Source organism: Lynx canadensis, chromosome A1 (assembly GCF_007474595.2).
Source record: "Lynx canadensis isolate LIC74 chromosome A1, mLynCan4.pri.v2, whole genome shotgun sequence".
NCBI lineage: Eukaryota > Metazoa > Chordata > Mammalia > Carnivora > Felidae > Lynx > Lynx canadensis.
The window spans coordinates 141,594,976-141,621,706 of record NC_044303.2 but is presented as its reverse complement, the minus strand read 5'-3'; the positions used below and the strand labels follow the sequence as shown (position 1 = coordinate 141,621,706).

Here is a 26,731-nt window from a genome sequence, read left to right as displayed (position 1 = left end):
AGAAGCACTGTCCTAGGCATTCTCATTAAGACATGACTCCCAATGCCAGCCTTTGATAGAGGAGATGATGGACAAAGTTGTCAGGAGAGTTACAGTGCTAAATAGAAATATTTCTATTACACAGGTGAACCACTATGCTACCTTGAGTATTTTATAGAGAACTGCTCCTGCACACCGAGGCATACCAAAGCACAAAACCACATCACACATTCCCGCTTCTCTGTGCTCTATGACAAGGATTGTTTTTTTAACCCAGGGTAGCAAAGCACCATTACATATGTGGGTTCAACCTATTTGGGGCCCTCTGGGCCCCATGGATCTGGATGTCCATTTCTCTCCCCAGGTCCAGAAGTTTTTAGCCATTATTACTTTAAATGTACTCTCTGTCCTTCTTCTTCTTCTGCAAATACCTATAATGAGAATATTATAAGTATTGGGCTTTTCTCCCCCCATTGTGTCCCATCATTACCTTAGGCTTTCTTCACTCTTTTTCATTCTGTTTTTTTTTTTTTATTCCTCTAACTGGGTTATTTCCGATGGTCACAGGTTCTTTCCAGGTCCCAGATTCTTTCTTCAACATGGTCAAGTCTACTTCTGAAACTCTCTACTAAGTTCTTTAATTCAGTTATTGTATTTTTCAATTCTATGATTTTTCTATTTTTTTTTTTTGATGGCTGCTATTTCCTTGTCAAACTTCTCATTTTGTTCTTGCACTGTTTTCCTAATTTCATTATTTGTCTGTGCTTTCTTGTGGTTTACTCAACTTCCTTGAGATGATTATTCTGAATTCTCTAACACTTCACGGATCTCCATTTCTTTAGGATCAGTTATCGAAGCTTTATTAGTTTCCTTTGGTGTTGTCATATTTACCTGATTTTTCACGATCCTTGACTCCTTCTGTTGGTGTCTGTGCATCTGAGTACCTGGGCTCATCTTACAGACTTTATAGGTTTGCTTTGGCAGAGACTTCATCAGCTCAGTCTGGGTTTCTGGGTGTGATTCCTGGTAATGACCTTGATCAGGTAGAGCCTGCTATTATGATCTATTTCAGGGCAAGGCAAGTGTCAGACTCTCATGACAGGGATGAAGCAGTGTGCTACTGGCTTGGCTCCCTACCCAGGCGAAGCTACAGGATGGGTTCTACAGTTGACTGAAGTTTCTGGTCAGGCTTACCAGATGGTCAGACCTGTGTACCGTATTCAGTAGTAGATGAGTCTGGGAACGACCTTCCTGGCCCTGCCCTGGCAGGGCAGCAGGATGGGATCCCAGGCCTGTACTGCTTGTTTTTTTAGGGACCCAAATTAGGCCAGAATGTGCACTGAATTTCCTGGTCAGGTGAGGCCACCAGTTGTGTTCTGAAGACAGGCTGTACAGTCTGTTCAAGCACCTCTGTATGTAGGGCTGCTGAGAGGGCTATGCAGCTTTCTGTGTGCTGTGGTTCAGTTCCCTGGCTGGAGAGGCTAAACGCTGTGTTCAGTGATGAGTGGGGCTACGAATTACATTTCCTGCCTGCAGCAGGAGAAGCAGCTCTAAAGCTAGTAAAAGTCTTTGTCTTAACTCTAGGGGGCCTGTTTGCCAAGCGTCCCGATGGAATAGTGCCATTGGCTTTGTTATGCAAACCATCAGTTCTTCCTTGCCCAGTCTGTCGGCTCCAGTGTTGTTGGGTGGCATCCAGGAGTTATCCCCAGCCCTTCTGGGCAGAAGGGGGTGGAAGACACTCTCCACAGCCAGTGTAGCTTCCCGTGCCTGGGCAAGAAGGGGAGGGGTCACTCCAGGCTACTCTCAATTTCCCAAACTGGCTCTGCAGGTTGGGAGAGGCTAGGAGCTAACCTCAGCCTGGGCTATGAATTAATCTGCCTTTGAATAGCAGATAGCTCAGAAATATTGCATGCCCAGTACGGCCTCTACTCTGGGGACAATCAGCTCTGCATGCCCCTCCCTCAAGAGCCCCCGGGGTTGTACTGCATCCAGGAGTTGTTGCCAGTCTTTCTGGTCAGACAGGGCCTTAAGACACCCTCCACAGAGGATGGGCAAACCAGCTATAAGGCCAGCAAAAACTCCTGTGAGGATCCAAATCCTCACAGAGTGCAGATCAGCACTCTGCAGAGTTCTCTGGTCACATTGCACCTGTGACTGGGTCCTGAAGATGAGCAAAACCACTGGTTGGGTTACTACTTGGGAACTGCAAGTATGAACTTAGTCTGCCAAGATCCAGGGACTGGTTGTTGCCCAGCCCCGCCTCTCCCGCCCCCCACCTCAGTCACATTCCCAGTGGCAGAGCCACAGAGACTTCCTTGGATTTCCCATACTGCAAGATTAGAGTACGGGCTCCCACAGAGTAACCCATAACACTGGGGTCAGGGAGCTGGTAGTCACCCCTGGGCCCCCTTTCCACTTCAGTATGAGGGAAGACTTCTCCGGGTGACACTGCACTGGCCGGGGGAGGGGCAGCGTGGTCACTGGATAACTGCTTTTCCTACCTGGCCTGCTGACACAGCAGGGGTGATCACACTGCACCTGTGATGCAGGGGTGCCTCAGCCTCACCTCTATGTCCTAGGATCCTCTCAGCAGTCTCTTGTTCTCGAACAGTTGTCCTTCTCGTGAGGAATTAAGTCAGGAACAACCTGCGCCTCTCTCTTGGTGTCATAGCCAGTGGAGTAATCCATCTCAAGCTTTACATTGAACATTAGTGTTATTCATGTAGTTGTGACTCAAGTAACTTTTCTTTGCTGACACGGATGGCTTAAACCACGAGTTGACAGATGTGAAAGCCATCATGGGTCTGTCCCTAGGGTATAAGCTCTGGCTGGGCCCTGAGGCACACAGAACCCTAGGTGCCAATTTGGTGGACTTTAACCATATACCGTATAACATTCACATACAAAGACTGAGTCTCACTGACTGGACTCATTTAAGTGAGGTTACTTTGGGACTATAGAATTTTGACCTGTTGATAATAAAATGTGCCTTTAGGTCATTACATTTCTATGACTAAGACACATGAAGTTATGAGAGAAAAAGCTTGAGTAGCAGTCGCTTATTACTGTCCTGTGAGAACAGCTACATCCTTTCCCTCAAGGTCCTGGAGCTCAGTTCCCTTAAAGGTTATCTGTGGCTGTGCTATTAGGTGAGAACCAAGGATGAAGCATCGGTACTGGACAGGGGTGCTGAGTCACCTCCTACATACATACCCTATTGAAGCCTGCATGTAGGAGCGGGAGGACCGAGGCCTCTTCATGGTCGCCTGATCTGCAGCAAAGCAGAAAATGCAGTCACTCACCAGATACAAACCAGCGTTCCTCACACTGAAACATGGAGAGAGAGCAGCGAGGCAAGCATGGAGTTTGCGTTAAGAGTGGCTTCCTGACCAGCATGTGTCCATGGGATGTACCTGCCTTCGAGGACCCAGAGTCCCACATCTGCCTTCCAGATGCAAAAAGAACACCAACAGGAGAGAAAACTCCAGCAGTGTGCCTGAAAGCATGACCACGGCACACATGAGTGGCCATCTCCAAAGCTGGGCTGGCCTCGAAAGCTGAAACACATGGATGGGACAAGGTGGGTGCATTGCTCATCCCAGAGACTATACTTTATGTTTTCCCCCAAACTTTCTGGAAATACAACACCCACCCCAAGACCTGGCTGGGTCCAACTTGCAAAGTGAGGAAGTCAACTGGCACTATAGACTGCAACACCCCATAACCAAATGGAAAAGAAGGGTCATTAAGAATGCCAAGGTAGAAGGGAAAAAGAGAAAAAAAACTGAGGGTATTGTCCCTCATTTCATGGAAGGTTTCCTATACTGAGCCTATAGTTGGGTCTCAGAACAATCTGAGTACAATGAGTGTCTGCTCATAGCATGACAAAGACATGCTATGTTGGGAAACAGGGAAGGAAAATGGAATAAAACATAAATAAAATGGGTGGAGGGGCAGGTGGAGAACAAGAAGAGAAATCCCGGTGCTTGTTGGTGGCATTACCTATAGCTCATGCCTTCCCTATAGGAAAGCGCAGTCCTCTCTTTTCTACCATGGAACTCTAGATTCTACCTTCTCTGAGTGACAGATCGGGATGGGGGCGGGGGTATGGTGGCACACAAGAGTCTGAAGGTAGCAACAACATTCTATTTCATAAGCTGTGTTGCACAAACTCAGCATTCATTTTATTATTATTCTCTATCTGTAAAAAATATATTATTTAAAAAATAGGGGGGAAAGGGTGAAAAATAACAAGCCACAGCAAATCATTATTTGTCAAGGATCAGTAAGTATTTTTAATATGTGACTAGAAAAAAATTAGTATTTCTCTTCTGGGTCCATGGAATGAGTCAGCCTTGGGGAATATGCACGTGGCCTGGTATCTCCTGGTATCCATGTCTGAGACTCTAACACCCTATTAAGACCTCACAGTGCCCACAAGACAAAATACAAACAAGGGGGCAAAGAAGGCTGAGTGTACATCTTGATTCCCCTCACTCATTCTCCTTGAGACCCCATATATCCTATGAGGATAATGAAGTGGTAAGGAACCAATGAGGATAATTTCTTTCCTTTCCTTGGCCCACAGCCCACAGCGGGAATCCAAGTGAAGTGACACAGCTCCCAACAACAGACCCAAGGAATATCGGGGAAGGAAGTCTTTGGTTGGGGTAAAACTATGGAGCTAGGACTTCCTCCTGTACCAATATGGCTTTAGAAGACAGTATTTCAAACCTCCCCGGGCCAGGCTTGCCTGGGGGAGACCTAAACTCCCCAGTCTCTGTGGCCGGCTTGTCAGCAACTTTGCTGCAGACTCTGTGAGAGCTGCCACAATGGAGCCAAGTGCAGTAGGTCCTAGGCCCTAAATAAAGGTCTTAGTCTCTCAGAAGCTAATGATGGCATTAAGCAAACACCACAATTTGGATACTGCAAGGATTTCAAGGGTTGTAGCTTGTACAAACAACTTTTTTTCTTCGAGGTCTTTCATCCTAAGTGGTGGCCATTTCAGACAACAAACCCTGAAGAGAACCTTCTCATCCCACCATCTCATACCTACAGCCCAATCCCCCTTTTTTGCCTTCCAACGTTGGCATGCAACCTTGTGTCCTGCTTCTAGACACTGAAGAGTCACAGTCCAAATTATACAATCCTTTCCTTCCAGCGTATTTAGAGTGCTTCTTTGTTCTCATGCTGTAATTTGTTTCTTTAGTGAAAACCAAGCATTCTCCCTGCTCTTATCTTCAAAGAAAAGATAAGCGGGAACAATGTTCTCCCCAGACCTCTTTGTCAGATTTTCTCATTATTTCTATCATGCGAGGAGTGCTCATTTTTTCCTAAGATGTACAGGTATGTGTTAACAGCAATTAAATATGACAGAGAAAAAGGTGAATATTTCCAGAAACTTGCAAAACAAAGAACACCCCCACAGAGTGAGATCTAAGGTTGGTGTTGTAGGGCTGAGGGCATGCCCAGTGCTGTGCTGGCTCAAAGACTGGATTCCACCAGACAAATGTTTCAGAATGAACAGTACTACTTCCAGCTGGGGACGGAGGTGAGCTTACGCTTGGGAAACCACCGCCAGGATCACCGTGTGCTCGGAGGGATTCGTGGCTCGGATCGACCTGCAATGAAAAGGCTCAAGTCAAACCAAGTGATCTAAGCTTTGTTACAATGAACGCATGCGGAACTTCACATTGAAAATGGCACAAAACCAAATCAAGACAAAGTCTAAAAACACATGCAAGACAACAAAGAAAGATGCCCTTGTAGATTAGGACGAACTCTTTGTTTTACTGGAAAAAAAAAAAAAAGATTTTGTTTTTAACGCCAAGGCAATTATCCAATAGGTCAGACCTGCCAATTTTCCACTTCAAAAACTGGCAAATTCCACTTAAATTCCATGTTTTCTGACTGAAATTCCACTCTGCAAAAAAACTGGCAGTCCTAGAGGTCTCTAGTTATCAGTTTGTACTTGGGGAGCTCATTGCATTGGACCTTTTTTTCTTTTAAAATAGCAGGGAGCCCAGAAAGATGACCTTATTATAAAAATTAATACACTCACTGGCAGCTGGACATACAAACTCAGTTTAAAGCCTATTAAGGGTGGTACAAACAAACACCTAATTTTGTTGGTTGCACTGTTGTTTGGCTCAAATACTTGAGACAACTGGATTGTCAACTAGGGCTGAGAAAAGCTGCAATATAGCGTCTATCACTGTGATGATACCTGTTGTAGTAGGACCACCTGTATGTACTTTATTCCCTAGGAATTTAATAGGATTAAAATAGTTAAGGATATAGAATTTTGAGGTCTGTGCATCTTCTTAGAAAATGTGCTATGTGTATTCCTGCAGCTCAGATTCTGGATTATTCTGGTCAGGGGTGGTGAATTGGATGAACTTTTCATCAAGGGTCCCATACTTGAATCTTATTACAAACAAGCAGTATGCTTGTTTTGACCCATCTCCCTGGTCTGGACTCTGTTTATTTTGAGAGCCCTGGGAAGAGAACCATCATCTCCAAGAACAGAAGGCTCAAGGCTGCTCCTGAGTCATTTGTGAAACAGCATGTATTTGTTGATCTTTCTAGCTATTGGCATTTCAGCTCTTCTCCATTTCAACATGTTTGTACTACCGCTCCCCCAGAAAAAGCCAGCTTGTATTGCTTCATTTCCTTCAACTCTAAAATTTCCTGACCTTTCTCAAAAAATGTACCTTCCCATTTCCTATTCCTGGAGACCTCACTCTACGTGGGTGGAAGGCTCAAAAAAATGACCAGCTCTGGTCTTCCTGGGAAGTAAAGGTTTCCCTGGTGGATAAATGGTATTTGAACAAACTCCTTAAGTTCAATGGCTTCACTCACTGTGGAACAGAGGAGTAAGTCAATATCCCTTCCAATGCTAGCATAGACTACTTCCTGAATTCAGCCATCCCACAGCACAAGTCCTGGTAAGGTGAAGGTATAGTTTTTGTCTACCTACGAACCTACTGAATTCTCAGCAGCACCTAATGACAAAAATGCACAGCAAGTCAGAGGTGTGCCCTACTCTCTAGGGAAATACTAAGCACTTCTCACCTTTGTTGAGCCTCTTCCACCCCAGTGAGGTGTTAAGGCTATACTGCTAGGCTATGTTCTAAGGGGTGGGCCTCAAGAGGCTCAAACTCTTGTTACGAACATAACAGGGCTGGGGCCAATGTTCACTTAGCTTCTTCTGAAACTGGCTTGCATGTTCTGGGTTGCTGCTTGTCGGTATTTCTTCATTCTTCTTCCTCCCAAAGAAACTGGTATGGTCAGAGACACCTGAACCTCTTCCTGACTGAGAGGACTAAGGGGGACTGGAACAGGTGGGCCACGGGTCCAAGGAAGCATGTTAAGCTAAGGTCCAGTCTAGCTCAAAAATCCAGGGATCCTGGACCAGAGATGACAATGAAGATTGCGCATGTGTCAGAAGTGGGTCCCTTACACATCTTAGGAACATGTGCTGGCAGCCACACATTCAGGATTCTGGCTGCACGTGACATAACCACTAACAGGCAGTAATCACACTCCCAGATACACAACCTGGCTTCTACCTGCACAGATCCCCCACTGTTTTTCTGTGCGGCTGAGACAGAAGTATATTTATTAGACATCAAAACTACTTTTCTTTATATTGAAGGAAGATGGTAAAATCGGCTAAATTTTGTCTTTACCTGAATTACAAGAGTTTTTTTATTTTTACACCTGAAGTTTGTCTTAAATCATTCCATGTATGCACAAAGGATTATGGCGTTTTTAGTAGAAAAATCATGTAAGAAAAGTCAAGGCCAAGAAAAAGTAGATCTATTTATAAAGGACCCAATGCTGTCCGTTCAATCATTTAAAAAGAAAAAAAAAATTCCTGATACTGAGAGTATCATCCAAATATTTTATGATGTATTTATTCACATATATAATAAATGAGTAGGAAAACATTTCTATGCAGCATGCCAAGATATCTGAGACCAATAAGACATGTTAAAATATGTTCTGTAGGAAAAATTCTTCTTTAGGAAAATGAAAATGGTCAAAAAATAACAAGGCCAGGCCTTTGATGAGAAACGTCTCTTACTTAATCCAATCATTTCTTGCCAGAGTACCAAAGGATCTGAGAACCCACTTCCCTGTGTTTCATTTCACTTACTAATATTCAAGAAAATTCCAGCTCCATATGTAATTGGAGTATGTGCCGGTCTAGCATTTAATTAGTGACCTCTTGCCATCTAGCTTCAAAGCATTCCAATTCTGCTAAACGGATCAGTTCATCCACGGCTAACTCTTAGGACTGCATTTATTTATGAACAGGCATGCATTTCTCCCCCCGGAGTGCAAGCGTTTCTGTAAACAAGCGGAGAGTTTGGATCCCTGGAAGATTTCCTGCGGCTGTAAAGTGGCTGCCTTTGCTCCGCGATTACTGTACGATCTACCCCATCTGTGTCAGGCAGGGAAAAATGTGTATTTCACACATTTCTGATGTTCATTTGGGGACAGAATAATTAAGATTAAAATATCTGGTTTAAATCCAAACCATATCTGTATAATAAGAACTGTGTGAATTTTAATGTCTTTTGTGTGTGAACGCGTGAAATATGAGCAATTCTCAGAGGGAGAAAAAAACACCTTGACATTTTCTGAGGCACCCAGATCACACCTCTAAATTCAATGGAACTCAAACGTGGAAAAACAGAAAAGGTGAAATAAATTCATAGGAGGACCTATAGCTTTCATCACAGAAATCTGTATACACTGCTTAGAAACATCAACACACAGGGGTGCCTGGGCGGCTCAGTCGGTTGAGTGTCCGACTTCAGCTCAGGTCATGATCTCACAGCTCATGAGTTCAAGCCCCGCATCAGGCTCTGTGCTGATAGCTCGGTGCCTGGAGCCTGCTTCGGATTCTGTGTCTCCCTCTCTCTCTGCCCCTAACCCACTTACATTCTGTCTCTGTCTCTCTCAAAAAGAAACAAACATTAAAAAAAATTTTTTTAAAACAAGAAACATCAACACACATTTTAGAAATACTTGGGATGGAACTAAAGACATGTATAAATGAATTTCATTTTTAGCTACTGGGTGAACGTTTAGTAAGCATGTTACATTAGGGAAGGTACCTGCACACTGCTTCTGCATCAAAGTTTCGAGTCTGTCTGTGATCTATTACGATAATTTCATGATGTTTATCTAGAAAGCATTCCAGGGCTGACTCTGGAGTCCGGGCAATATTGCATCTATAACCAGCTCGGTCACAGGCCCACCAGAATCCATCACTCTGACTATCTTCCTTTGCAAAGATCAGCAAAACCTGAAACACACACAGAAAAGCATCTTACAAGAAATCATCATTCTTGCGAGACTCTATTAAAAAACAAGTCTATGGTATAATGGTTAAAAATGCAGTGTCTAGAGAGAAGCTACCCGAGTTCAAATCCCAGCTCCCCCAACTGGTTCCAGTGTGTCTTTGAACAAGGTATTTCCTTCATTTTTCCTACAGTTCCTCCATTGTCAGACATGCCATGCCAGCTAGTTGTGAAACTTACAGGAGCACGAAGCAGGCGCTCAGTCACTGGTGGTGGCTGATGCTCATTTTTAATTTCCCCAGCTGGCTTTGTTTTTAAATATTTAAGCAGTGAAATTAACAGGATAATTAACACAGGTGAGACTACGGTTCACACTTATACCTATTTGGTTCCAATACAGGTGGTGTTGGCCTCACAGTACCTGAAGACCAACCCTCTGAGCCTAGCAATTAGATCCCTAGAAAGACACAGGAAAGGGAAATAACTCAAAGCAACCTCAAAAACTAATTTTAACACCCAACTCATGCTAGAGTCTGGAAAGAATGACCATGAAATGTGAAGATAATGGAGCCAAATTGAGGAAAACTTGCTCCTTTCTGCCTGAGAAGTGCAGCCCCACTGGAAAGAAGGTGGCAATACCCTGTGTCCCCCTCACCAGCCCCGGGGCTCCAGCACCAGATTCTCTGGCAGAAAGCCCGAGAAAGCCTTCTCACCACCTGAACTTGTTCATTTATTTGCTTGATTATGCTCTATCCTCCCACTGGAATTGAGCTTCAGGACCGCAAGGACCTGCCTACCACGTTCCCAGCTACCCCCTCCCTCACCCGTGTGCCAAGATGGCACTTACTAGCTGCTCAGAAATATTTGGTGAGTTAAAGGTTAACTAACTGTAGAGTTCTCTGCAAAACGCAGAAGGGTTTTATTTACTATGATTAGAAATAAGAGGTTCTCATAAAGAGATGCAATTATCTCAAGACACAGATAAGGCATTTAATGGTTTTCAGCATCCACTCCTGGTTTAAACAGTTAGCAACAGAAGGGTTTTTGTCACAACATGAAGTGCCTTTAAGCCAATAACCAATATCATTCTTGATGATGAAATATCAATGTGCTTCGTTTACATTCAGAAAGACGAATTGTGCAGCCATTACCATTACATTTTTAAAATGTTTTATTAATTAAAAATTGGCAATATATAGAAAATAGACACAATACTATAATAAACCTAATGCACCCAACACCCAGCTTCAGCAATAACCAACTCCAGGCCAATCTGTCTTCATTTCTACCCTTCCCCAATTTTCAACACTTGCACTGGTTTGCAGCAAGGCCTGCATATCACATTATTTCATTCATTGGTATCTGTTAAAGACTTAAAAAAAAAGAAAGAAAAGAAAACCACAACACCATCTCATACCTAAACCTCCCCAATAGCTCCTTAACATCATTAAATATCTGAATGCATCATAAATGTCATTTGTTTTACACTGTTTAAGTCATTTCCTGTTTTCCCAAATACCATGTTTCCAGAAGAGACAGAAACATTTTCAACATGATTTTGACATTTTCTTCTTTTTTAATAGAACTTGTATTTATTTATTTACTTTTTTAAGCTGTATTTTATTTTTTTTAATGAAATTTATTGTCAAATTGGTTTCCATACAACACCCAGTACTCATCCCAACAGGTGCCCCCCTTAATACCCATCACCCACCTTCCCCTCTCCCCTACCCCCCATCAACCCTCAGTTTGTTCTCAGTTTTTAAGAGTCTCTTACGGTTTGCCTCCTTCCCTCTCTGTAACTTTTTTTCCCCTTCTCCTCCCCCATGGTCTTCTGTTAAGTTTCTCAGGATCCACATATGAGTGAAAACATATGGTATCTGTCTTTCTCTGCCTGACTTATTTCACTTAGCATAATACCCTCCAGTTCCATCCACATTGCTACAAATGGCCAGATTTCATTCTTTGTCATTGCCAAGTAGTATTACATTGTATATATAAACCACATCTTCTTTATCCATTCATCAGTTGATGGACATTGAGGCTCTTTCCATCATTTGGCCATTGTTGAAAGGGCTGCTATAAACATTGGGGTACAAGTGCCCCTGTGCATCAGCACTCCTGTATCCCTTGGGCAAATTCCTAACAGTGCTATTGCTGGGCCATAGGGTAGGTCTATTTTTAATTTTTTGAGGAACCTCCACAATGCTTCCAGAGCAGCTGCACCTCCCAACAACAGTGCAAGAGGGCTCCCATTTCTCCACATTTTCTCCAGCATTTATAGTCTCCTGATTTGTTCATTTTAGCCACTCTGACTGGCATGAGGTGCTATCTCAGCATGGTTTTGATTTGTATTTCCCTGATGAGGAGTGACGTCGAGCATCTTTTCATGTGCCTGCTGGCCATCTGGATGTCTTCTTTAGAAAAGTGTCCATTCATGAGATTTTGACATTTTCTTCTTAGCACATGGCTTGAAATCACACACTAGTAACACAGGATGCAGCCACACTTATTAAGAGCTCACCCTGGGCTAGGTCTGTCACTCCTCACTCCAGAGTGCTCCTAAAAGTTTTTGACCACAGAGCTACTTCTAGGAAGAAGTGGCAGGTGGCTCTTCTAAGAGAATTGAAGGGCACAGCCTTGTGGATTTGATAATGAAGAGAAAGTCTTCAAATGAAACTATTAACAAGAGAGCTACAGTGTACAAGTCGGGTAGAATAAATTGGTTTGTGTGTAAAGTCAATAACAGCTATGGTATTAACATGAAAAACTCAATACACAGGGCTTAAAAGTCGGAAAAGATGAGAGAATTTCTTCTTTTTTCTTTTTTTGGAGTTAATTCTTTTTTAAATTTATTTTTTAATTTACATCCAAGTTAGTTAGCATATAGTGCAACAATGATTTCAGGAGTAGATTCCTTAATGCCCCTTAGCCCATTTAAACCATCCCCCCTCCCATAACCCCTCCAGGAACCCTCTGTTTGTTCTCTGTATTTAAGAGTCTCTTATGTTTTGTCCCCCTCTCTGTGTTTATATTATTTTTGCCTCCCTTCCCTTATGTTCATCTGTTTTATAAGATGAGAGAATTTCTTCTCAGTCCTCTTTCTAGCTGAACTAGGACTTGCTAAACAAGAATCTCAACACTTTAGATTTCCTTTATACCATCTGGCCTCAATAACTGACTAATACAATAAGAACACACTGTACTCCCATGTTGGGCACTGCTGAAGATTAACCTCGTAATACTTACAGACTGTTCCACTTTTGGAAAAATAATGTCATTAATAAACAAAAATTTTCCAAGCACCTACTACGTTCCCAGCATTGTCTTTAACTGCTTAGAGTACAGTGATGAAAATAATAAAGACCCTTGCACTATAGAGGTAGAGGGGTAAAGAACATGAAAAGTAAGCAAATGACACTGAATGTTAAAAGTGCTAAGTGCTACGTACAAACAGTAGGAGAGGGGAAGGGAGAGCAAAACTGGGCACTGGAAGCAACATTAAGGAAAGTGGTTAGAGTAGGTCTCGCTGAAAAAGTAACATAGGCACAAATGCCTGAAGGAAAAGCACTCCAAGCAGGAGGGGCTCTACTGGCCCCTAGAGTGGGAAGTGTGCTGGATGTGTTCAAAGAACTGTAAGGAAGCCACTCTGACAGAGGGAAGAGTGAGAGGCAAAGTCTAGTTTGCAGCAGAGGGCTGGGTCACATTAAGGCCATTTGAGGAACTTATACTGGATTTCACATGAGAACTCACAAAACTGATTCAAAGTGAGCAACGGTATTAACCAACCATGTCTTGTTATTTTCTGTAGTTCTAACGCTTTGACATCTAAAGCCCTGTGACCCTGTGCCTCCAAAGAGGGTTAGTCAATTTCTGGAAATAGCAGAAAACATGCCTAGAAAAGCACCCTTCAAATGCAAATCAATGCAGAGCCCAGACTCCTACCACTTCTTTTATCACGCTTTAATGCATGGAACCACTATTCCACCTACCCTAATCACTCCAGGGCCAGGAATCAAACAACCAGAGACAAACCTCTATGCCCCAAATTCCCCTGCGATGATTCAAGCTGGCCAAACCTGCTTACTCTCCTTTACCCATTCCTTCCCACAGAAGCCACAGTGAGACTCTTGCCCACATTTTCCTCTTGGTCTCTCTGCCTCCTGAGCAACCTTGGTGCTAATCGTGTGGTCTGTCATGGCATAGGGTGCCCCCTCCTCCAAGTGACAAACTGTTTAATCATAGTCATTTCCTGATCTGTTGGCCTCACCCTACCTAAATAAGAACATCCTCATTTTAAAACAAGACTAATTATATTGTAAAAGCACTCATGAGAGAATTTCTTTGGGTAGTGTTTAAAATTCTTCCCACTTAAGGGTAATGTATGGAACTATTAAGTTATTATAATGTATACCTGAAACTAATATAACACTGTATGTTAACAGGAATTAATACTTAAAAAAATAAAATTCTTCCCATTTATTAAAAAAAATCAGAAAGACTACTTTTCAATAATTCAACTCCTAAGTGAAAAATCTACAGGAATAAAAATATATATGCATTTTACAGTGAAGTACTATAGTAATTACCTTTTTTTGATGTATGCCTATCTCTGGAACATTGCATCTTTTCTAGGAAAGTCGTGGGCCCAAGTAACTAGGGTTGGACTTTCTGCCCCTATCTCCCAGCGCAGCTGGGCTAATGATATTCTGTTTCCAGAAATTTGGGATTTGAACAAAAGAGACACAAAGGCCAGGAAATGAGACCTGTAGCTCATTAATAGTAGAGATATGGAAGCAAGAGCCTTCAACTCTTGCTGTCAAAGTACTCAGAGATGGCTCACTGCCACACTTTCTAAGCCAGAGCTTTCAATTCCTCCTTGAATTCTACAAAGAAAAAAAAATTGCACGAATACGTTTTTATTCATTTATTTACTTGGTTGTATAAGGCAGCTCTCGCTTGCAACCAAAGAAAACCAAAAAGACCTAAATTGATACAGTCCCTCTCCCTATTTAACATTCTATGTATCGGGTGCCTGGGTGGCTCAGTTGGTTAAGTGTCCAACTCTTAATTTCAGCTCATGTCATGATCTCATGATTCTTGAGATCAAGCCCTCTGTCAGGCTCTGTGCTGGCAGTGTGGAGCCTGCTTGGGATTCTGTCTCTCACCCTCTATCTCTGCCCCTCCCCCACTCACACTGTCTCCATCTCTCTCAAAATAAAAAAAAAAAACTTAAAAAACTTAAAAAAATTTTCTATGTATCAGTACTTAGTTTGTTAGTCATGGCCACTTGTAAGTATTTACTGACCCTTCACTGAGGCAAATCTCAAAATTTCAGAAAATAAACTTTAAAAATAATTATTAAAGGCATACGAATGAATTTGATTTGTAAAGAATAAGGGTTAAGTGATCCTTTTATTTGCTTTAATAATATAGAGAACATTCAAAGAGTATGTATTGATGATCTATTATAAAGTGTTATGAACTGGGAGAAAAAGCTGATAGAGACGGACAACGTCTAGTCTCTGCCCCTAGGAAGCAAGCAGGGGAGACAGTCAGGGGAAGATAAGTATAGTAAATGCACTACTGAGCAGTGACCACACGAGGATAAGGACATGACATCCAAGAAGAGAATCTTGGCGCAGCGGAATGGGCAGAAGGAAACAATTTTGTTGTATCTACCTCACTGCACTGCTGTAAACACATCAAAAGAGTAGATTAAGATCTGATCCAGGTTGAAGCTTGGGACAATGAGACAACACCTTCCTTCTGGGACAGATCTGGGTGGACTTGAGTCCTGTCCAGGGTCAGAACACTACTAGAGGCAATCCTTGCTTCGCATGGTAGGGCCAGGCTCTAACAGCAACTACAAAAAGCAGCCCTAAATGATGGCAAAAATGACTATTCTATGACCTACATAAATTCTGTCCAAACATGAAAAATCTTAGTTGGTATTAACTGTGTAATGAAATAAAGTAAAACTGTAAATGAAAACGTTAGAAACACTGAAAATTATTTTCTTTTAAAAAAACTTACAAGTAGCTTGAACAGTATGTGCCTTCTCCAAATTATGTAAGCATAGAATACAGAGTGAGCATCTTTTCTATGACCTGGTAAACTACAAAGTCCTAAACTTCGATCAGCTTCCAGTATTTCATCTGCCCAACTTTCAGTGCCATGAAATAGGCCGAGTTTCATTAATTAATACGTAGTTTTGTTTCTGTTTTTTTTTTTTTACTGGTACCACTTCCTCTGTGACATTTCATTACTTTCATCACAAACACTCTCCATGGATTCTGATCATTGCTGCAAGTTTAACGACCTCTGGCTGCAGATCTAGAACATCTCAATGTGACAGTGTGAACATTCCAACCCCAATCAGCTCTCTCCTCTAACCTCATTTACATTCAATTTAATCTTCCCTCTGGCAGGATCACTTCTCATTTCTCTGATGCACTTTCATCTGTGTTGGCTCATTCCCTCTCTCAATGATCTGTTTGTGTGTAAGGTCATGTGTGTGGTCATGGAGAGACAAGATGGTGACAACTAACTACACACTTTGCTGTCTGTGCCTGCATGGACGAACAGTAGGCAGAGATCAATCATGAAGACTTTGAAAAAGGTGACGTCATTGGTTACTGATTGCGCCACGCATCTGTTATTTACATAGTGGTGTGTGGACTGAAGTGCTAGCAACACAGTTCATATTTAAGGCAATTATTCAATGAGAACACTGATGTAATTGCAATCCAAAGCATGTTGTGGGGATCTGGTGTGATTTATCTCAACTCTGAAACCTGTACACACTGAAACTGTGCAAAGCTAGGGCAACCTATACTGCTTTTCACATGTAACTACAAAGAACTCAAACTGCCATGCAGGGCCTCCCTCCTTCTGCAAGGAGACTGCTACCTAAACCTTCCTAGAACCACAATGTTTTATTCATCTCTCCATCCAAGCTAGAATGACAAACTAAGGGCTGATCCGTGGCAGGGCCAAGAGAATCAAGCAGACGTGTCTGGTGGGAGCAGCCTCACAGGGGTAACACAGACTGCAGGTGACTGGGAGAAGGGGTGTCCCAGTAGCAATTACAAGAACAGGGCCCAGGACTCTCAGGACTCCTGTAAGCAGGAAAGGACTCTGAGGGTGATCCATTACCCCCCATTCCACAGATGAGGATAGTACCTTCCCAAAGCCAAGCAGCAACAGAGCTAGATCCACATCTGCCAACTCCTGCTTCAGCGAACTTTCCATGGCTCCAGTAGATGCTCTCTTGCTTTACTGGAAATCCTTGTAACTATTCCTTTGACAAGTTTAATCAACAAATGCTTACAAATACCTTTAAGGAAAGCAATAATCTGTCTCAGATAGTCAAATCAGTATGAAACTATTTTCTCAGTAAAGACTAATTATGAAAAATATGAAGATAAAACTAACCTTTCCCTAAAGAAATGTCACTTATTAGTATTTGTATAAACAAAGATGAGTCTACACATCTCTACATGCATTCCCCCTGTCTATTAAGCATCAATTTTCAGAATACTTGGTTTGGCTTTAAGCAAACACTGGGTAACAAAGAGCTTCTAGAATAGACCACACGTATAGATTTTATTAGTATTAGCCACATACTAAACTATTGACCAATGTGATCAGGTGAGGGGTGAATTCAGCAGGTACAAAATGGTTTGAGAGCATTCCTAAACGTCTCCAGGAAGGTGATGCTATTAACAGCTATGGTTTGATGAAAATTTAAGAGCCAGCCATTATAATGAAAGTACTTTAAATACAGGATCTTATTCAATAACTCTTCAACAATTCTTTGGAGGTTGGAATTATCTTCAATTTAGAGACATGGAAACAAAGTGCTACAAGCGTTAAGAGACTCACCCATAGCCACACAACTAGCAAGATTTGAACTGAGGTCAGCCTGACTCCAGAGCCTGAGCAATGATGTTAATTTTTTTTTCCCCCTGAAATATGGGACCAAAATTCCTACCAACTCTGTAATCGCATGGAACTGACTGGGCTAGGTGGAAGCCATGACTTCACAATAAAATGAAGGACAGACAGGACAGGAGAGTCCTGCAGCAAGTTACCATGTCAAAGCATCTCTGCAACTCAGTCATTTCACTTAATATGTAAGGATAGCCCCCATGAGGCCATATGAGCTCCAATACTGAACAGTTCCAGAAAATCCGTGTCCGTGCAATATGGAAGAATAAATCTTAAAGCCAAGTACAGCCTTGGTAGGAAACACTTAGGCCACAGTTGTGATGAATAGGATTTCCAAATCCAGTTGGAAAGCCCAGTGGGAGTGGCAAAGCGGGGGAGGCAGTGGACAGCACCGTAAGCAGAAACCTGCCAATCCTACATACTGAACAAGTAAATATCCTCAAGGCAGTGATGAAGCAAAGGCCACTTCATTTTGAAATGCTGATATGAATCTCCTGCCTCAAAATATTTCTCCTACTTTTAATTTTCTTGCCAAGACTGGACAACAGGACTTTTAGTATCAGTCCCTGCCACTCCCCCCAGGAGAGACGTCCTCTATGATACCATGCTGCACTTCTCCCCAACACTTCCACCCACTCCACTTCTCACACTGCTCCTGACAGCTCATGCAGGGCATGCAGAGCTCCATGTTACATGTCCTGACATGGGAGCAAGTTTCCCCCAGTGAACTGAGAAATGTACCCAAAAAGCAACCACATCCTGAAGTATTCTCATCAAGCAAGTTCCTCCCATGCCCTAAGGACTCTGGCGGATCCAGCTCTTTAACATTTGCAGCATGCCAGTGAAGTAAAAATAGATATTCTTCCCCAAGTTGGGGGAGGGGGAAGGCAGGGGGGAAAAAAAAAACAAACGAATACGAAGGCACTGGACATAGTATGATTTTTCTAAGACAGTCACATTATCAGTAGCAGAAGCACAAAAACACTTCACTAGATATAACTGTCCCTTAAGCTGGAGCGTTACAAATGATAGACTGACTGAGCACACTTGTCTTCCACTGTAGCACCTATGACAGAGCCTTGAACATACAGGTGCTCTGGAGCTGGTTTCTGAAGGGATCAATGAAAGTATGTTTCAATCAGACCAAGTGGGAATGACACGTTAGCTCTCAGTTGAGGGTGTTATCTTTTTAAAAACAATCTCTTGATTACTGTGTACCTCACTCAGAGAGGGACTCCTGACCACTTGCATCTGCAGGCATCTAGGGCCAAACTCATGTGATGGGAATGAAGCAGCAAACACAGTAGCACTGGAAACATTCCAGCTCTTGCCCTGAGTGATGAGTTCAGTGTATTCATTTCGTTATTTCATAGTTTACGAGTAGCAGTTAAAAATAAATCCAAAATTAGAGACCACTGTTTTTCAGTAGTGGAGTATAGAGCTGTTTATGGGAATTTTGATACTACTAAGGACTAGATCATGTCTGAGATGACAGAAATACAGTATATTTGAGACTCTGTTATAAAAATCTGACCACCAAACATGCATATTAAAAAATTACTCAAGGGGCGTCTGGATAGTTCAGTCAGTCAGGCATCCGACTTTGGTTCAGGTCATGATCTCACTGTTCGTGAGTTTGAGCCCTGCACTGGGCTCTGTGATGACAGCTCAGAGCCTGAAGCCTGCTGCAGATATTCTCTCTCTCTCTCTCTCTCTCTCTCTCTGCCCCTACCCTGCTCGTACTCTGTCTCTGTCTCTCTCTGATAATTTCTCTAAGAAATTATTATCTCGAACTGGGAGTAGGTAAAGACTTTTAGAATACAGAATGTAATAACTATAAAAGAAATGATAACTTAGGCTACATCAAAATTAAATTTTGCTCAAAAGCCAAAGTTAAGAAGATGAATAGAAAAATCAGCCTGGAAGAAAATATTCACAAAATCCATTTTTTTATTTTAAAGGTTTTATTTAAATTCAGTAGAGCTAACATATAGTTTAATATTGGTTTCAGGAGTGGAATTTAGTGATTCTTCACTTACATACAACACCCAGTACTTGTCACAACAGGTGCCTTTCTTAACACCCATCACGCATTTAGCCCATCCCCTCACTTCCCCTCCAGCAACCCTCAGTTTGTTCTTTATAGTTAAGAGTGTCTTATGGTTTGCCTCCCTGTCTTTTTTTTTCCTTTTCCCTTCCCCATGTTCATTTTTGTTTATTGAATTCCACATGAGTGAACTCATATGATATTTATCTTTCTCTGATTTATTTTGCTTAGCATAATATACTCCTGCTCCATCCACGTCGTTGCAAATGGCAATATTTCATTCTTTTTGATGGCTGAATAACATTCCATTGTATATAAATCCCACTTCTTTACTCATTCATCAGTTGATGGACGTTTGAGCTCTTTCCATAATTTGGCTAATACTGATAATGCTGCTATAAACATCAGGGTGTATGTGCCCCTTCAAATCAGTGTTTTTATATCTTCTGGGTAAATTCCTAATCATGCAATTGCTGGGTCATAGGGTATCTCTATTTTGAGTTTTTGAGGAACCTCATACTTTTCTCCACAGTGGCTGCACCAGTTTACATTCCCACCAACTTTCTCACATCCTCGCCAACACCTCTAATTTCCTGTGTTGGTAATTTTAAGCCATTCTGACAGGTATGACGTGCTTTTCTCATTGTGGTTTTGATGTGTATTTCCCTGATGATGAGTGATACTGAGCATCTTTTCATGTGTCTGTTAGTCATCTGGAAGTCTGTGGAAAAATGTCTATTCGTGTCTTCTTCCCATTTCTTAACTCCCCATCATTTGTTTTTTGGGTGTTGAGCTTGATAAGTACAAATTTGGGATCATAACCTTTTATCAGGTCATTTGCAAATATCTTCCCCCATTCATAGGCTGCCTTTTAGTTTTGTCAATTATCTTCTTCGCTGTGCCGAAGCTTTTTACCTTGATAAAGTCTCAATATTTCAGGTTTGCTTTTGTTTACCTTACCTCCAGACACATGTCTAGCAAGAAGTTGCTATGGCAAAAGTCAAAGAGGTTATTCCTTGTGTTCTTCTCTAGGATTATTATGGTTTTCTATCTCACATTTAGGTCTTTCATCCATTTTGAATTTATTTTTGTGTATGGTATAAGAAAGCGGTCCAGTTTCATTCTTCTGCATGTTGTCATCCAGTTTTCCCAGTACCATTTGTTGAAGAGACTTTTTTTTCCATTGGATTTTCTTTCCTGCTTTGTCAAAGATTAGCTGACCATATAGTTGTGCATCCACTTCTGGGTTCTCTGTTCTGTTTCATGGATCTATGTGTCTGTTTTTATGCCAGTACCATACTGTCTTGATGACTGTATCTTTGAAACAGAGCTTGAAGTCTGGAATTCTGATGCCTCCAGCTTTGCTCTTCTCTTTCAAGGTTGCTTTGGCTATTCACGATCTTTTGTGGTTCCATACAAATTTTAGAAATGTTTGTTCTAGCTCTGTGAAAAATATTGGTTGTATTTTGATAGGGACTGCATTTCAAGTGTAGATTGATTTGGGTAGTATCAATATTTTAACCATATTTGTCCTTCCAACGCATGAGCATGGAATATTTTTCCATTTCTTTGTTTCCTCTTCAATTTTTCTTGTAAGTGTTCCACAGTTTCCTGAGTACAGATCTTTTATCTCTTTTGTTAGGTTTATTCCTAGGTCACTTATGGTTTTCGGTGCAATTGTAAATTGGACAGATTCTTTGATTTCTTTTCCTCCTGCTTCATTATTGATATACAGAAATGTAACAGATTTCTGTACATTCATTTTGTATCCAGTGAATTTGCTGAATTTATCAGTTCTAGCAATTTTTTGATGGAAACTTTGGGTTTTCTACACAGAGTATCGTTATCATCTGTGAACAGTGAAAGTTTGACTTTTCCCCTGGAAACCTGGGTGCATTTTACTTCTTTTTGTTGTCTGATTGCTGATGCTAGGACTTCTAGTACTATGGTAAACAACAATGGTGAGAGTGGACATCCTGGTCTTGTTCCTGACCTTAGAGTGAAAGCTCTCAGTTTTTGCCCATTAAGGATGATATTAGCTGTGGGTTTCCTTATCCAGCTTTCATGATGTTGAGGTATATTCCCTCTATCCCTACTCTGTTGAGAATTTTTATCAAGAGTGGATGCTGTATTTTGTCAAATGCTTTTTTGCATCTATTGGCAGGATTATATGGTTCTTATCCTTCCTTTTATTAAGGTGGTGTATCACATTGATTGATTTGCAGATATTGAACCATCCTTGCAGCCCAGGAATAAATCCCACTTTTTCATGCTGAAATTTTTTTTTTTTTTAATTTTTTTTTTTCAACGTTTATTTATTTTTGGGACAGAGAGAGACAGAGCATGAACGGGGGAGGGGCAGAGAGAGAGAGGGAGACACAGAATGGGAAACAGGCTCCAGGCTCCGAGCCATCAGCCCAGAGCCCGACGCGGGGCTCGAACTCACAGACCGCGAGATCGTGACCTGGCTGAAGTCGGACGCTTAACCGACTGCGCCACCCAGGCGCCCCTGAATAATTCTTTTAATGTACTGATGGATTCGATATGCTGGTATTTTGTTGAGAATTTCTACAACTAAGTTCATCAGGGATATTGGTCTGTTATTCTCCTTTTTAGTGGTGTGTTTGGTTTTGGAATCAAGGTACTGCTGGCCTCGTAGAATGAATTTGGAAGTTTTCCTTCCATTTCTATTTTTTGGAACAGTTTGAGAACAGGTATTAACTAGTCTCTAAATGTCTGGTAGAACTCCCCTGGAAAACCATCTGGCCCTGGACTTTTGTTTGTTGGGAGATTTTTGATTACTGATTCAATTTCTTTGATGGTTATGGGTCTGTTCAAATTTTCTATTTCTTCCTGTTCCAGTTTTGGTAGTTTATATGTTTCTAGGAATTTATCCATTTCGTCCAGATGGCCCAATTTGTTGGCATATAACTTTTCATAATATTCTCTTATAATTATTTGTATTTCTGTGGTGTTGGCTGTGATCTATTTCATTCATGGTTTTATATATTTGGGTCCTTTCCTTTTCTTTTTGATAAGTCTGGCTAAGGGTTTATCATTATTATTAATTCTTTCAAAGAACCAGCTCCTAGTTTCATTCATCTGTTCTACTGCCTTTTGTTTCTATATCATTTATGTCCACTGTAATCTTTATTATTTTCCTTCTTCTGCTGGCTTTAGGCTTCATTTACTTTTCCTTTTCTAGCTCCTTTAGGTGTAAGATTAGATTGTGTATTTGAGAGTTCTCCTGCTTCTTGAGGTAGGCTTGTATTGCTATATACTTCCCCCTTAGGACTACTTTTGCTGCATCCCAAAGATTTTGGACTATCGTGTTTTCATTTTCATTCACTTTCATGTACTTTTTTGTCTTTAATTTCCTCATTAACCCATTCATTCTTCAGTAGGATGTCCTATAACCTCCATGTATTTGCAGTCTTTCCTTTTTTTTTTTCCCCCCCTGTGGTTGACTTCAAGTTTCATAGTGCTGTGGTCTGAAAACATGCAAGGTACGATCTCCAATCTTTTTGTACTTGTTAAGGACTGATTTATGACCCAGTACGTGATCTGTTCTGGAGATGTGTATCCTGCTGCTTTAGGATGGAATATGCTGAATATATTGGTTGCCTATCTGGTCCAGTGTGTCATTCAAAGCCATTGTATCCTGGTTGATTTTATACTTAGATGATCTGTTCATTGCTCTAAGTGGGGTATTAAAGTCTGTTACTATTATTGTATTGTTATCAATGAGTTTATGTTTGTTATTAACTGATTTATGTATTTGGGTGCTTTCAAGTTGGGGGCATAAATATTTATAATAGATCTGTTGAATAGACCCCCTTTATTATGATATAGTGCCCTTTTTCATCTCTTGTTATAGTCTTTGGTTTAAAATCTAGCTTAAGTATGGCAACTCTGGCTTTCTTTTGATGTTCTTTAGTATGATAAATGGTTCTTCATCCCCTCATTTTCAATCTGCAGGTGTCTTTAGGTCGAAAATGAGTCTGCTGTGGGCAGCATATAGATAGATCTTGTTTTCTTATCCATTCTGATACCCTATGTCTTTTGATTGGAACATTTAGTCCACTTACACAGCAGTATCTATTATTGATAGATATGAATGTAGTGCCATTGTATTACCAGTAAAGTCATTGTTTCTGGAGATTTTCTGTTCCTTTCTAGTCTTTGTTGCTTTTGGTTTTTCTTTCCCAAAGAGTCCCCTTTAATATTTCTTGTAAGGCTGGTTTAGTGGTCAAGAACTCTTTTAGTTTTTGTTTGTCTGGGAAACTCTTTATTTCTTCTTCTATTCTGAATGACAGACAGCCTTGCTGGATCAAATGTTCTTGAATGCATATTTTTCCCATTCAGCAACTTGAATATATCATTCCACTCCCTTTTGGTCTGCCAAATTTCTCTGGAGAGATCTGCTGCAAATCTTATTAGTTTTTCCTTTTAGGTTGGGGATTTGTTTTCCCTTGCTGCTTTCTTTTCCTCTCTGTATTTTTCAAATTTTACTACGATAAGTCTTGGTGTTGGCCTTCTTTTGTTGATTTTGATGGGAGTTCTCTGAACCTCCTGGATTTGGATGCCCGTTTCCTTCCCCAGATGAGGTTAGCCTTCAGCTATAATTTGCTCAAATAAACTTTCTGCCCCCTTCTCCCACCCTTCTTCTTCTAACAAATGGTATTACACTTTATGGGGTTATTGAGTTCTCTAAGTCTACATTCGTGATCCAGTATTCTTCTTTCCCTCTCCTTTTCAGCTTCATTGTTTTCCATAATTTTATCTTCTATATCATTTATTCATTTCTCTGTTTCTTCCATCTTTGTAGTCATTACATTCAGTCGGTTTTGTACCTTAATTATACTGGGGTCTTCTATTGCTTTTCTCAAGCCTAGTTAGTATCTATGACTGTTGGTTTAAATTCTGGCTCAGGCATATTAGTTATATGTGTTTTGATTCGATCCCTGGCTATGACCTCTTTTGTTCTTTATTTTGGGGTGAATTCCTCCACCTTGGTATTGTATCTGGGTCTCTGTCTTCTGTGTGTTAGGAAAACCTATTATGTTTCCTGCTCCTGAGAGTAATGTCTATATATTAAGAAGAAGTCCTATACTGTCCGCTTCAGGAAGTGTTTCTGGTGGATACTTTGTGCACTCCACTATTGTGTTTTGGCTGCACTTTCCCTCTGGTCAGTCCTCTGCACAGTTTCTCTTTGCCTGCATGAGAATTGTCCGGACCTTGTCCATTGTGTGGCAAGTTTTAACGAAGTGTGCTTTGGTCTGCTTATTACAAAAAGGTAGATCCTATTTCCCCCAGAGCTGAAGCTTTTAGCACTCTACGATCAGATTTGGTGCACGCAGGGGTTTGTAAAGATCTTCTGGGGTTGGGGCCCACAGCTGCTCTGACTCTCAGGCCCTAGTTCACAAGCACCTGTGGAGAGCAGAGGATGAGGCTTGGTGTAAATAGTTCAAGCCTCCATGCTACTCACTGAAGTCCATCCATACTAATGGGCAGGGGTAAAAATGGCATCAGCTGGCTCTCTCCTCCCAGAGAGGAGAGTTCATGCCCGCTACTCTTCAGGAAGCCCTCACAGAAGAGTGAACAATCTCCTCTAATTTGCTGCAGACATCCATCAGATCCCTGCCTTCAACCTGGTCCAAGCCATCTGCCCACCCAGCAGTGCAGTGCTCCTGTGTTTTACATCAGGCATGCCAGATGTGTTTCATATCTCCAAATCTTAGGGACAGGGCACAGCACAGACCTGTGTTGATCCTCTGAGGGAGGGTCTTGCTGCACTGTGGCTCGTGCCCATTTGCCCCAGAAGGGCAATCACATGAACGCAAAGGGGCTTGGAGTGTATGGTAAAGTGAAGCAAAAAGCTGGCATCCAATTAGCTGCCCTCAGCAGGTGTCTCTGATTGTATGCTAATAAATGGGGCAGTTCAACGGCACCCACTAGCTCTGTGGTCCCTGGAGAGGCAGTGCCACCTCTCCCAAATGCACTCCAGGAAGGGGAACTGTCTCTCCCAGTGCGACTCAAGGGATCCTGAGCCCATTCTGTTCACTTCTGGGCCCTCTGCCCTCCTTATCCACAGAAGCACCACTATGCCCACCAGGCTCCACCCAGCAATGGCATAGACTTCTAAAACTTTAGTCTTTGAGGTCCGTGGCTTGTAAAAACTTGCAATCATCAGCCCCTTTCGTTTTGCCTGCCAACGGTTTTAGGGAAGTACTTTTCTTGTGCAATGCCATGCCCTCTGTTCTTTCTGTCCCTCTCTCTCCCTCCCTCTCTCTCTTACTCTCTCCCTCTCCCTCCCTCCCTCATCAGGGATCCCTCCCCTCTGCAGCACTGGTGATTCTTTTCTCCCCCAAATCACATATCCTCTCCATTCCATAGTGTGGCCTCTTTTCTCCTTCTAGTTGTACAGTTTGTTCTCTCAGTCCTCAGATCCATTTCATGGGTATTCAGAATGATTTAATATTTTTCTAGCTGTGTTTGAGGGATAAGGCAAGCATAGGGTCCTCCTACTACTCTGCTGTCTTAACTCCTCCTCCAATATTCTCAAAATCTGACAAAGGACTTGTAATAAGAATATATAATGAACTACAATTCAATAATGTTTTAGAAGTCAATCTAATTGGGGTGACTGGATGGCTCAGTCAGTTAAGTGTTTGACTTTAGCTCAGGTCACGATCTCAGGATTCATGGGTTCAAGCCCTGCATTGGGCTCTCTGCTGTCAGTGTAGAGACTGCTTCAGATCCTCTGTCTCCCTCTCTCTCTGCTCCTTCCCTACTTGGGCGCTCTATCTCTCTCAAAAATAAATGGACATTAATAAAAAGTCAATCCAATTAAAAATAAGACTTAACCAAACATTCACAAAAGATAAAAGAATTGCCAATAAGCCAATAAAATTCTCAACATTACTAGTCATGGAGGAATAGAAATTTAATTCACCATAAGATAATTAGCTAAAATTAGAAGACTGAAACACGAGTCATTACCACGGATTTGGAATAACCAGAACTCTCATATTGTGTGTAGGAATATAAAACAGTACAACCCACTTTGAGAAGAAATATCGAAGTCTCTTACAAAATTAAACACACCATTATTTTGGAGTTTCTAACAAGACAAAGAGGCAAATAAAATGAAACAAAAGGCATTCCGATTGGAAAGGAAGAAGTAACGGCATGACCCTGTATATAGACAATCCTCAAGAACCCATAAAAAACTCCAAGAGCTAATGAAGGAGCTCAGCAAGGTTGTAAAATACAAGATAAACAAAAATACATTTTATTTCTATATACTAGCAATGAATAATGCAAAAATGAAATTAAGGAAATAATTCCATTTACCATAGTATCACACAATAAATTTAAAATACCAAAGACATACACTATACAACACTGTTAAAAGAGGTTAAAGAAAATCTAAATA

At 41.5% G+C, this 26,731-nt stretch overlaps 1 protein-coding gene across 2 annotated transcripts in view; it reads right to left on the bottom strand.

The window, feature by feature from the left end:
* The window catches only part of PDE8B (phosphodiesterase 8B), a 239,938-nt gene that overhangs the window by 113,402 nt on the left and 99,805 nt on the right, over window positions 1-26,731 (bottom strand). For both annotated transcript variants that reach the window (XM_030323507.1, XM_030323515.1), the window contains exons 3-5: window positions 9,108-9,298; window positions 5,541-5,600; window positions 3,193-3,250 (exon numbers count right to left, since the gene is read on the bottom strand). In XM_030323507.1, coding sequence (XP_030179367.1) covers window positions 3,193-3,250; window positions 5,541-5,600; window positions 9,108-9,298 — 309 coding nt within the window. The remainder of the gene's footprint in view (window positions 1-3,192; window positions 3,251-5,540; window positions 5,601-9,107; window positions 9,299-26,731) is intronic.